This window comes from Panicum virgatum, chromosome 8K, assembly GCF_016808335.1.
Source record: "Panicum virgatum strain AP13 chromosome 8K, P.virgatum_v5, whole genome shotgun sequence".
NCBI classification, from domain to species: domain Eukaryota; kingdom Viridiplantae; phylum Streptophyta; class Magnoliopsida; order Poales; family Poaceae; genus Panicum; species Panicum virgatum.
Window position 1 is genome coordinate 47,914,070 of NC_053143.1, and position 13,216 is coordinate 47,927,285.

General features: G+C 51.0%; 1 protein-coding gene across 1 annotated transcript; it reads left to right on the plus strand.

Annotated features, from left to right (window-relative positions):
* Window positions 1–4,027: 4,027 nt before the first annotated feature.
* On the plus strand, window positions 4,028–6,987 carry LOC120644965. Its single transcript, XM_039921705.1, has 2 exons — window positions 4,028–4,322; window positions 5,794–6,987. Exons 1-2 carry the CDS (start codon window positions 4,095–4,097, stop codon window positions 6,190–6,192), a joined length of 627 nt encoding a protein of 208 aa, XP_039777639.1. The 5' UTR covers window positions 4,028–4,094; the 3' UTR covers window positions 6,193–6,987.
* The last annotated feature ends 6,229 nt before the right edge of the window (window positions 6,988–13,216 follow it).

Consider the following 13,216-nt stretch of genomic DNA (forward strand, 5'->3'; position numbering starts at 1 on the left):
TGGCTTACTTATTGCCTAGATAAATGCTGTCGGTACCCTGCAACTGGGGTACCCACTCCTACTGTGCCAAGACTCGCGTAGTTATCCGTAACTACGCCCTGAGGAGCTGAGCAGCCGGACCCCTGGGGTTCGACTCCATCTCACCGGACCAACGGTCCCGGACCCGCTTCCCGCTCGGGGACGGGTCCGGTGTCACCACGTGTCCTAGAGGTGGAAATGCTCAGTACCTGTGGCCGCGGACCCGGACCCCGCAGGTGGGTCCGGGGCCTCCACGTGCCATCCGGACTCCCGCAGATGGGTCCTGGACCTCCACGTGCCTATCCGGACCCCCGTGAGCTCTCGGCTCAGCTAGCTGCTCGGGAGGGGTCCGGAGCCGCCACGTGTCACGCGGGCGCGGGCGCAAGCCTTCCGCTGGAAGCTCCCTCACCCACCCGCATTAAGTGCGAGTGGTTGAGGTGGGCTCTGCTGCCTCTGGGCACGGGGCAGCTTTTGTCAGTCCACACTATGGATCGCCAATTACCGACGCGGCTCGTCATTTACCAAGACAAGCATTAAAGACTCAGCGCCGTGCGCATGCGCGACGAGTCATGATGACCAGCTACTGACTGGAGCAACAGTGCACACAGCTACAGTGGACTGAGTCAGTAGTTCGGCGCTTCATCATGACCTCGACGCGCGGCTGCAGAGGCTAGACTCTACTCTGACAGGACAGCTCAAGACCATCCCTGGTCAGAAGCTACGCACGGAAGCCGACGACAAGATCTCCGGATCTGAGGCATTGAAGGCCAAAGTGTAGTTTATAATACATCGCCGGGTCCACATGTCGGGGCCCCGCTCAGTGTACGTGCTCCCCTTGGACATATAAAAGGGAGAGCACACCCGCTAGAACACAGATCCTCAGAGACTCTCTCAAGACTCAGCTAGAGAGCGCAAGCAATACAACACACAGTGGACGTAGGGTATTACGCTCCGGCGGCCCGATCCACTCTAAATCCTGCTGTGTTCATCGTGTTCTTGAGGAAGATCGATCTAAGACCAGCTAACCCCCGAGTACACACCCTCTGGGCTAGGGCGGGTGCCTTCCGCCACCCGGCCGTGGTTTGCAGCGCCACGACATTTGGCGCGCCAGGTAGGGGCTTCTAGCTGGTCGCAGTTCGTCTCTTGCCCATCTCCATGGCTCGGGTGGTTGAGCACTCCCACCACCACGACGACGTGGAGATGACCGAGGGTTTGGCATCATCCGCGCCACACGCCTCTCGCCTTCCTGCGCCAGGGGCAGCCGTGCCCGTGGAGCAGCCACCGTTGGCAGCGGCGCGCGCTGCATGTCGGCAAGAGTCAGGGCGCCCGTCAAGGGCCCCCTCACAAGCTGCGAGCGGCGGAGCGACAAATCCCAGCTCGCAGCATACCTCACTCATGTGAGGAAGCCCGCTCCGGCGGAAAGCCGACTCCGGTCGCACCAAGCCCGCTCCGGCGGAAAGCCGACTCTGGTCGCACGAAGCCCGCTCCGGCGGAAAGCCGACTCCGGTCGCACCAAGCCCGCTCCGGCGGAAAGCCGACTCCGGTCGCACGAAGCCCGCTCCGGCGGAAAGCCGACTCCGGTCGCACCCCCGACTCTACATCTCTGTAAGTCCTACCCTTAGAGGCCCAGCAGGGAATAAAGCCTTTTCCTTTGTAACTAGGTAGTACTTCCGTGTGGTCCAGTCCGGTGAGCCTCCCTCGTGGAGGGGTCCGGACCTCTGCGAACCAGGTTCAGGGAAGCGTACTCACCCTCCGGGGGGGTCCGGAGCCGTGTAGCCGCTTAGCCTGGTTCCGTACCCTAAGCCTGCATGCTCTACCTCCCTAGGGCGAGTACCGTAGTACCTAAGACTGGGGGCCCGGAGGTCCGGACAGCTCCGGCCTCATAAACCCGTGTTCTGGCTTACATCGCACATCTCATGTACATCTAGTTATAAAGGAAAAGTTTATTCTCAGTTCGCCTCTAAGGATGTTACATTCCAATTTCAATTTACGCATTCTATTTGCGCTAACCCCCACGTGGTTTCTTACTCTTGTGCGGTGATTGTGGTCCGAATTGAGTTGGCTAGTTAGTGACTTAGCTCGAGACCCCTCATGGAAGAGAGGGGTTCGGACTCCTGGGAACCTGCAGGTTCAGGGAAGCGCACTCATTCTCCGGGGAGGTCCGGAGCCGTGTAGCCGCTTAGCCTGGTTCCGTACCCTAAGCCTGCACGCACCACCTCCTGTGAATGAGTGCCGTAGTACCTAGGACTGGGAACCTGGAGGTCCGGACTTTCTCTTAACCTAAAGGCCGGCCCCTTGAGCTTCGTTCACTGAACCTAGCTATCCATCTCAAAGGATTACAGCCAACAGGATTTGGGACCCGTGGGCACGCTACTAAGCATCTACCTTGAGTCATGTGCAGGTCCAAACGTGATGATGCAGCAGGTGACCCAAGGGATGGACGATACAGGGCAAGACCCTTGCGGCGCGCACCGCTGGGTGCCAGAAGCAGCCAAGTTGCTCACAGTAGTGGCCCCACCTGCGGGTTCGTTGCCTCTCCCGAGGCGGGCCCGGGGGCCACTGTCGGTACCCTGCAACTGGGGTACCCACTCCTACTGTGCCAAGACTCGCGTAGTTATCCGTAACTACGCCCTGAGGAGCTGAGCAGCCGGACCCCTGGGGTTCGACTCCATCTCACCGGACCAACGGTCCCGGACCCGCTTCCCGCTCGGGGACGGGTCCGGTGTCACCACGTGTCCTAGAGGTGGAAATGCTCAGTACCTGTGGCCGCGGACCCGGACCCCGCAGGTGGGTCCGGGGCCTCCACGTGCCATCCGGACTCCCGCAGATGGGTCCTGGACCTCCACGTGCCTATCCGGACCCCCGTGAGCTCTCGGCTCAGCTAGCTGCTCGGGAGGGGTCCGGAGCCGCCACGTGTCACGCGGGCGCGGGCGCAAGCCTTCCGCTGGAAGCTCCCTCACCCACCCGCATTAAGTGCGAGTGGTTGAGGTGGGCTCTGCTGCCTCTGGGCACGGGGCAGCTTTTGTCAGTCCACACTATGGATCGCCAATTACCGACGCGGCTCGTCATTTACCAAGACAAGCATTAAAGACTCAGCGCCGTGCGCATGCGCGACGAGTCATGATGACCAGCTACTGACTGGAGCAACAGTGCACACAGCTACAGTGGACTGAGTCAGTAGTTCGGCGCTTCATCATGACCTCGACGCGCGGCTGCAGAGGCTAGACTCTACTCTGACAGGACAGCTCAAGACCATCCCTGGTCAGAAGCTACGCACGGAAGCCGACGACAAGATCTCCGGATCTGAGGCATTGAAGGCCAAAGTGTAGTTTATAATACATCGCCGGGTCCACATGTCGGGGCCCCGCTCAGTGTACGTGCTCCCCTTGGACATATAAAAGGGAGAGCACACCCGCTAGAACACAGATCCTCAGAGACTCTCTCAAGACTCAGCTAGAGAGCGCAAGCAATACAACACACAGTGGACGTAGGGTATTACGCTCCGGCGGCCCGATCCACTCTAAATCCTGCTGTGTTCCTTGTGTTCTTGAGGGAGATCGAACTAAGACTAGCTAACCCCCGAGTTCACACCCTCTGGGCTAGGGCGGGTGCCTTCCGCCACCCGGCTGTGGTTTGCAGAACCACGACAAATGCAATGAATGCCTTTATTCTTAACACATTATTGCCTAGATAAATGCATTGAGTTGCATATATAAAATGAGAAGAATTGCCAAGATAAATGTGCTGAGTTGTCTTTGTTCTTAACACATTATTGCCTGGTGAAATAAATATTGTTGCTTAGAAAAATGAAGATAGTACAAATTTCTTCCTGATAGAGAAATAATATCAAAAAGCACTGAAGACAGTACAAGCATAAACCGTAGCTAATTTTTTCTCAAATGTTTAATAATTTGATAATTAACACAATCTTGTTCATGTCGTCTATAAACTAAAATCTATGGTTGGCCCAATTACAAGTCACCTGGCTGGCCCATCTCACCGTGTCCTACTCCTACCCGAACCCTAGCCATCAACATTTACCATCGGTCCCTCGCCGGCGCCGACACCCTTTATCGATGGCTGCCGCTCCGCTCTACGGCGGGAGCGCCGACGGCGACTCGGCGGAGGACTACTCCGCGGCAGCCACCGTCGTCCGCTTCGACCCGCCGCTCCCGCTTCTCCGCGCGCCCGTCCCATCCCCCGCCTCCGCCCCCGGCGAGCGCCCCGCCCTCGCCTTCCGCGACGCCGCCAGCTGGCGAGCCGCCTGGGGCGCCGCCGAGGCCGGCCTCGTCTCGCAGTGCGAGGTAATAATCCCACCCCCTGACTACCCCGTCCCCCCCGCTCCTCGGTCGCGCCCGCGTTGAAGCACGCAGAGCGCTGGATTCCTGGACGCGTGCAAACCAATGCGGCAGGGAATGTAGCCATGCGGTGGGGCAGGATGGAAACAGATTTTTCAGCGTGTAGCTTTAGATTGTTACGGTGTCCGGAGCGTGCCAATGCCGCTATCGACGCTGGAAATCTTTCCTGTGAATTGTGATGGTGTTCTGTTCTTGCAGCTGGCCGAGGTGCCTCGCGCTAGTAACGCCACGCAGTAAGTTTAGCAGCTGCAGATATCAAAGAGGGGGCAAACCAGTTCCTGGCTACTGGAGTTTGGTACTTGGGGTTGACAATGCTCCACAGTGTTGCACTATGTTTGTTTACATGTGGTTTTTTTTTTACTTTTCTGATGTCTCCTGTAAAATGCTAGTTTAGGAGTCAGTAAAGGTTCCTGGCCTCCTGTGCCCCAGTTGCTTTGTTCTGTTTCAATGTATTTTTCAGCTTATTGCAGATGTCTCAACTTTCATGCTTCTACACATTGAGCAAAATCACAGCTGATTTTGTCTGAAAATGATTGATTACTGTCTGATTTACTGAGTTCTGGTGCTCATTTTTTGGAAGAATAACATCCCCTGCACTTTCTCCACAACATTAGCTAGAATCTATTATACATCCGTTTACACAAAAAAACACCCTTTTTAGTAAGATGAGTTATTATGCTTTCTCTTTCTCTTCAAGTGAAACCCATATTCACTTATTTTCTATCTCAGATGCTATTGATCTTTGGTTTCATCACTAAGACAGAGGAACCTTGTTTTCCCTTCATTTTCCCTGTTCACTCATACCTGAAATTCAAGGAATTTGATTTTTCATTGCAGCTGGCCGAGTTGGCTGGCTCAAGTTCTGCCAGTCAATAAGTATATCAGCTGCATACATGAAAGAGAGCAAACCAGCTCATGGCTACTTAGCTTTAGTTGTTGTGGTTGACATTGCTCTACAGTGCATGGCAAATGCACTTCTCATATTGGTATTGGCATATATAATATACTGTCAAGGCAGAAACAGAGCCAGGTCACAATCAGAATGCAGTGTATGGGATAAGTAATTCTTCCGTGTGATATCAGCCTTTATTAAAAAATGATTGCATTATCTATCTAGTGAGGAAAGTTTGTCAACTTTCATTTTTTATAGTTGCTTTATGAAGCGCTATATTATAAATGTCAATGCATATCTCAGAAGTAAGGAAACATAAATTCTCACAAATATAGTTATGCTGCCTTAGAATATGCATGTGACTATGTATTTCCTATGTAGAAGCATTGCTTCCTGGAGAACTGAAAGGCTGAAGTTGTCATATTTCATCTGTGTTGCATAGTTCATATTTGACATGCTCTTTAATTTGTGTGGGTTATTTAGTACTAGATTCTGTTTCATAAGAGTCCCTTCACAACATTGCAGGCTGGTGCACGATCAGGGTGCTCAATCTCTGCATCACGCAAATGCAAGCCCCCCTGGTGGAAAGGCTTATTTGGAGCTGCCCCAACTGATTATGAAGAAAGGGAGAGATGTGAAGAGCGAGAGATGGCCGCTTGTCTGGAGGCAGCAAAGGAGGCTTGCATTATGTTTGCAAAGGGAAAATGCATCGCACCATTCCGAGATGCAAGGATCGCCTCCGACGGCCTCCTGGAAAACATAGATTTCGATGTCTGGTGTGCCGGCAGTGACAAAGCGTCATCAACATCATCGACTGTTCTGAACAACCAGTACTCATTCAGTCCTGGGCCCGGCGTGACAAGCTACAAAGGAAGTGACTTGCTAGACAGCTTATCATCAGAAGACAAGGATAACTCTGGTTGACGACTGCATCAAGAAGTCAAGCTTGTCAAGGCATCAAGCATGGATTCAGAACTAGACCAGTAACAAAATAATGGCATAACATGAGTCGTGCTAGTAGTTTCTTGCCATGCTTGTGGCTTTTGTTACCGATGAAGTTGGTCCAGGTGCCTGGAGACAGTTAGGAAACTACTTTGTTGGAATGGACTGTGCCAGACCAGAGTTCCATTCCGATGGCCGAGAGCGGGAGCAGTAACCATGGAGTACTGGAGTGGTAAGCAAAACTGCCTGTGTCTGTGATGCCTGTTTGGACTGTTCTGGATCATTGTTCGGATCTGGGCAGCACAGCATGTACAATGTTTGCCAGTATGCCAGTTGGCGAAGGATCAGTTCAGACCTCCAGCTGCTGATGCTCAGGATACGAAGGACAGGGGAGTGCGATTGACCTGTCAAGAAGTATGTGCCCTGTGAATAATAAGTTGTGTAACCGTAACAGAGTGTGAATTTAACTGTCTGTGCTGAGCTGCACCCGAATAGAATATATTGATTTCGAGATCCTTTTTTTACTTCTTTCTTTTTTGCTGGCAACACCTCTGTAAAACTGTGGAAGTGTTGTTTTCGCGATTCAGGGCCAGCAAACCTTGTTCTATGCTGCACCTGGTGAAAATCCTTGTACTTATATCGCCATGCTGCATGTTTTGGCGGGGTTTGTTTTACAACTTATGTTCTCCTCTTCAAGTGAAACCCATATGTTCACTTTCTGTCTCACATGGCATTTGTATTCATCAATGAGGATGAGGAAGAGAAGTTTGTTTTCCTTCTTTTTTCTTGTTCTCTTACACCTCAAAAGCTAGGATTTGATTTACCATTGCAGCTGGCCGAGTTGGCTGGCTCAAGTTCTGCCAGTCAATAAGTATAACAGCTGCATACAGTAAAGAGAGCAGACCAGCTTATGGCTACTTAGCTTTAGTTGTTGTGGTTGGCACTGCTTCACAGTACACATGGCATTTCACTTCTGGTATTGATATTAGCGTCTCAAGGCTGAAACAGAGAACCTGTGATTGACACTTTGGAAGCACAATTCACAGTTAGAATGTCATGTAATTTGATTTAGCGATTCTTCTTTTATCTGTATGATATCAGTCTTTATTTACAAATGATTGCATTACCTAGTGAGGAAGTCAAATTTCATGCCTTAGTGCTTCTTTATGGAGTACACATCGATAAAATGGTATCAGAAGTAAATTCAAATTGTCACATATCTAGTTATGCTGCTTTGGAATATGAATGACTGCATTCCCTGTAGCAGAACCATTGCTTTCTGTAGACCTGGAAGACAGAACTTTTCATATTTCATTTTTGTTGCATATGTCATTCACATTTGACATAAGCTTTAAGTTAGGTGGTGTACTTAGTCCTAGATTCTGTTTCATACTCATAGGAGACCCTCTCCCCCCTCAAAATGCAATAACAAGACGGTGATGCACAACTTTTGCAGGCTGGTGCACTATCAGGGTGCTCAATCACTGCGTCATGCAAATGCAAGCCCCACTGGTGGAAAGGCTTGTTTGGAGCTGCCCCGACTGATTATGAGGAAAGGGACAGATGTGAAGAGCGAGAGATGGCTCTGGAGGCAGCAAAAGAGGCTTGCATCATGTTCGCCAATGGAAAATGCATCGCACCATTCCGAGATGCAAGGATAGCCTCCTGGAAAACACAGATTTCGATGTCTGGATTGCCGGCAGTGACAAATTATCATCAATACCATCGGTTGCTATGAACAATCAGCAGTCATTTAAATCTGATCCTAGTGTGACAAACTACAGAGGAAGTGACTTGCTAGACAGTTCATCTAAAGACAACAATAACGCTTGATGACTGTGCAAAAGTGTTACACTTAAGAAGATAACATGATGGGATTCAAAATCAGATCCAACAATCAAATAACGGGATACCAGAGAAATAAGGCTTGTGGTTTTATTACTGAAGTTGGTGCAATGGCTAGATATGATGGAAAACTAATTTAGAAATTTCTAATAGTGGGCATAGAAGATAAGATGGCCCAGAGCAGAGCAGTAACTGTAGGAGAGAATGAGTAGTATAATCCTTTAAACCCTAGAAGGGTGAGTATATATCAATTGTACATGGGTCTCTAGATGGGTCTTAACACCTGGGCCATATGGGCCACTCACACATACACCAACACCCCCTTAGTCTGAACTACCGGCGCAGCGGAGTTCAAGACTGGACAACAAAGAAAACACACATAGGGCAACACCCCCCAGCCACAACTAGCCACCTGCTACGTTGAGACTGGAGCGTAACTCCGAGAAAGTCGAGACCCTTGGTGAAGATGTCAGCAAACTGGGAGGTGGTCGAGACATGGAGGACCCAAACATCGCCGATAGCGACCCTGTCGCGAACGAAGTGCAAGTCAATCTCCACATGCTTCATCCGCTGATGCTAAACGGGGTTGATGAAGAGACACGGCGCTGACGTTGTCGCAGTAGATGAGCGTGCTCTTGGCGAGCGGGCTATGGAGCTCCGCCAAAAGCTGTCGGAGCCAGGACACCTCCGCCACGCCGTTAGCGACAGCACGGTACTCCGCCGAGCGGGAGACAACCGGCTGCCGCTTGGACGACCAGGAAACAAGGTTGTCGCCCAGAAAGACGGCATAGCCGGAAGTGGAGCAGCGAGTGTCCGCACAGCCAGCCCAGTCAGTGTCGGTGTAGACAACCAGCTCAGCAGGGAGCGAGCGGTGAAGAACCAGGCCGAAGTCAACAGTGCCACGGACGTAGCGGAGGAGACGCTTCAGCGCAGCAAGATGTGACTCCCGGAGATCATGCATATGAAGGCAGACCTGCTGAACGATATATGTGAGATCCGTCCTGGTGAAGGTGAGGTACTACAAAGCACCGGCAAGACTCCGGTAGGCAGTAGGATCAGCCACGGGATCACCCAGATCAGCAAACAGCTTCGCTTGTGTGTCAACAGGAGTGGAGCATGGCTTGCAATCAGTCATCCCAGCCCGCTCTAGAATATCAAGAGCATATTGCCGCTGGTGAAGGAGAAGGCCAGACAGGCGAGGCTCAACAGTGACACCCAGGAAGTGGTGGAGCTGATCAAGATCCTTCATAGCAAACTCCTGCTGCAGAGAGAAGATGATGCACTGAAACAACTGCTGACTGGAGGCTGTGAGCACAATGTCATCAACATATAGCAGCAGGTAGGCAGTCTCATCCCCAAGTCGATAGATGAACAGAGAAGTGTCAGACTTGGCCTCGGTGAACCCCAAAGTCAGCAAGAACGTGGCAAGCCGAGAATACCTAGCCCGAGGAGCCTGCTTCAGACCATAGAGGGACTTGTTGAGCCGGCAGACCATGTCCGGACGACTGGGTCCACAAATCCCGCGGGCTGACTGCAGTAAACTATCTCTGACAGAGTGCCATGAAGAAACGCATTCTTCACATCCAGCTGGTGCACGGGCCATGAGCGAGAGAGAGTGAGCGAGTGGACCGTGCGCACCGTAGCAGGCTTGACCACAGGACTTAAGGTCTCATCGTAGTCCACATCAGGCCGCTGGGTGAAGCCCCGGAGAACCCAGCGAGCCTTGTAGCGGTCTAGTGTGCCATCAGCTCGACGCTTATACGTCCAGATCCACTTGCCAGTGACCACATTGCAACCAGACGGACGCGGCACGAGGTCCCACGTCTGGTTGGCAAGAAGAGCCGCGTACTCCTCTTCCATCGCGCGACGCCAATGAGGATCCGCCAGGGCGTCGCGGATAGAGGAGGGTACCGGAGAGATCCGCGGCGCTCCCTCGTTGGTAGAGAGAGTCGCGGGCTAAGAAGCCATCCGCCGAGTCACCATGGGATGAATATGGCGAGGATCCCGATGGATGACTGGCGGGTGGTACACAGCCGGCTCGACTCGCGAGCGAGTCGGTGGAGGAGGCGGCGGCGGCGACGGCACCGGTGTAGGTGGCGGTGGAGACTTCGGTGCCGGAGTCGTGTCCGGCGCAGGTGTCGTAGGAGGCACCAGGGCCACGCGTGGCGCAGCAGGAGACACCGGGGCCACGCTTGTCCCGACAGGAGGTCCTGGGGCCGTGCGTGGCGCGACAGCAGGCACCGGGGCCGAGCGTGACACAGCAGGGATCACCGGAAGCGGTGCTGGTGTACCAGGAAAACCTGCAGGGAAAGGACAGACAAACAAAGGTGGCTGAACCACCGGGTCAGGCGAGAACAGGGACTCCAACTCGGGATCAGGGGAAGTGAAAGGACCTTGGATGTCGCCTAGAGTGGGGGTGAATAGGCATTTCAACAAATTCTGCAAATTATAACACTTAAACCAAACTGTCAGCACACTGACCGGTCAGACCGGTCTAACACTTAGACGCTGAACAGAACAGGAAACCGGTCAGACCGGTTGGAGTGACCGGTCAGACCGGTCCTACGAAGAACCAGCACAAATATCAGAGTTTCTCCCCTCCTCGAGCTCTAGCACTAATACAACTTGAAGTAGTGTTCCTGCAGGTTATTATGAATGTATTGCAAGTCCCTGCACACACAGAAACAACACACCAAAGTAGATCGATGCGGAATTAGTAAACAAATGCTAGAACTCAAAGTAGTGAGGCAAACCACAAAGGAGACACAAGGATTTGTTTTCCGAAGTTCAGATTCACTACCGTGAATCCTACGTCTCCGTTGAGGAACTCGTTGGGTGTGAGTCTCTTTCAACTCGATCCCTTGAGTTGGGTCTCTTTCAACCATTTTCCCGATTCCACTATCTTGATCCTTTTCACCAAGGAGGCAAGATCACGCCCGCACAGACTTGCCGCTGCTCACCACAACGTTGGGAGCTAGCCGGCGACGCCTAGCTGTCTAGGAGGCAAACCTCCAAGAGTAACAAATGCGAACTTTGAAAGCTTTGACAAATCTCAAGTGCTCAAGCTATGGTTGCTCACTTGCTGCTCAAAATGCAGCTCTCACAATGCTCATCAATCTCACACTTGCTCAATCTCTCAACCCAATCCAAAGATATGCAATCTAGATGGCTTAACTCACAAAGAGTGTTGGGGAGAGCTAGCTGGTCAAGAAAATGCTTCTAAGGGCTCAAGAAAGGTCAGGGAACCAGCAGCCCATGCAAGAGGGAGCTGAAGGGTATAAATACCATACTTCTAAAAACTAGCCGTTGTAACTGTCAGGCAGACCGGTCAGACCGGTCCCCCAGACCGGTCAGACCAGTCTGTTTAAATTAACTAGCCGTTAGCCCCAGACCGGTCCCTCAGACTGGTTAGACCGGTCTAGGCCAGAGAAGCCCAAACCCAGGTTAATGTACTCTACTTGGTCCACCAAGTCAACACTTGATCATCCAAGTAGCATGAAGTTGGTTCTCAGAGGTTTTTCTCTCAGGATTCTCACTTGGGGTGACCTATGAGCACTTTTGACCATGTCAATCAATCAATGTTGCATCCCTCTTGATAGTACGGCGTACCTATACTCAAGATTAAATATCAAACACAATTCAACCACTTGAGTCTTGAATTACTTCAGTTTTGCCATACTTTGATTTTCTTCACCATTGAAATTCTAACATTGCACAACATTTCCTTGAGCAAATCCATACTTGAGCTAGTGACTTAGAGCTTCAAATCATTTTGCAAAACTGTCGTTGAATACTCAAGGCACTCCAATAAAATATTTGATGCATTGCATTGCTTTTCTCAATCAAGACTTGGAGATGATACTTCGAACACCCCACAGATACTAGAACTTCACCTTAGCACTTGCACACATGGTAAGCCGTCGCTTCACCAAAGCTTGCTTAGTCCCTCGCACTAGTCATCTCGGTTGGCTTGTTCATCACTTACCCTTGCCACATTGAGCTTAAACTTTGCACATCAACAATGAATTCCATAATTCATTCTTGTATCTTTATTTCTTTGTCTTGCATTGTAATAAAGAACTTTTGATCCTTAGAGACAAAGCATACTTCATTTGGACAAGCCATATTTAGAAACTATTACATAACATATGAGCACTTGTTTCTATCTTTGCTTCATAATGCGCTTGTCTTGCTTTGTAACCATGATTTGATAACAATATTCCAAGCATTGCAAGCTTCAAAATATAAGACCAATATGTAGCACATAAGTGTATGTCTTCTCTTTTTGTTTAACTCCATGAAGCCTTGCAATAATAATTTGAACTATTTTATATCTCACATATTCTTCAAATATATCAAGCCATGAATAGAAACCGTATATTGTCATTGCATGAATACTTATTTCTCATTTCTCATCACAGCATGCTTGACTTTCAATAATAGGCTCTCTTTTATTTGATTCCTTGATACATGAGACAATACACATAATGATCTACAAATGAATCCCTGCTCATGATATCTTAAATAAAATATTAGTCCCTTAATCATGTTGTCATTCAATTCACCAAAACCCATTAGGGGCCTAGATGCACTTTCAGGAAGGTGTAGAGGAGGTGGAGTAGGGGAAATCCGACTCGTCAAACACAATATGTCGGGAGATGAGGACCTGGCGAGAGGTGAGGTCAAAGCAGTGGTACCCCTTGTGGTCAGGGGAGTAACCAAGGAACACACACCGTGTCTAGCGGGGCGCCCGCTTGTGAGGAGCAGTGGCGGAGATGTTAGGATAACATGCACACCCGAAGACACGAAGGTGGTCGTAGCGAGGAGGGGTACCGAAAAGAGCGTGGTGTGGAGTGGGGGCAGAGGAAGCAGTGGACGAAAGGCGGTTAAGCAAGTAGGTAACGGTGTGGAGACTCAGCCCAGAAGCGGGGAGGCAGAGAAGCCTGGATCAGAAGGGTGCGCATAACGTCGTTCGTCATGCGAATCATCCGCTCAGTCTTGCCGTTCTGGGGAGAGGTATACGGACAAGACATGTGCAGCTGAACACCCTGAGAGAGGAAGAAATAAGGGAAGGTGGAGTTGTCGAACTCACGCCTGTTGTCACACTGGACGGCCTTAATGGTGAGGCCGAACTGAGTGGACACCCAGGCAAAGAAGTGGA

Coding starts and splice junctions, on each gene's coding strand:
- LOC120644965 (XM_039921705.1), top strand. CDS start 4,095: ATGGCTGCCGCTCCGCTCTACGGCGGGAGCGCCGACGGCGACTCGGCG. Junction 4,323..5,793: donor GCCTCGTCTCGCAGTGCGAG/GTAATAATCCCA, acceptor ACAACATTGCAG/GCTGGTGCACGATCAGGGTG.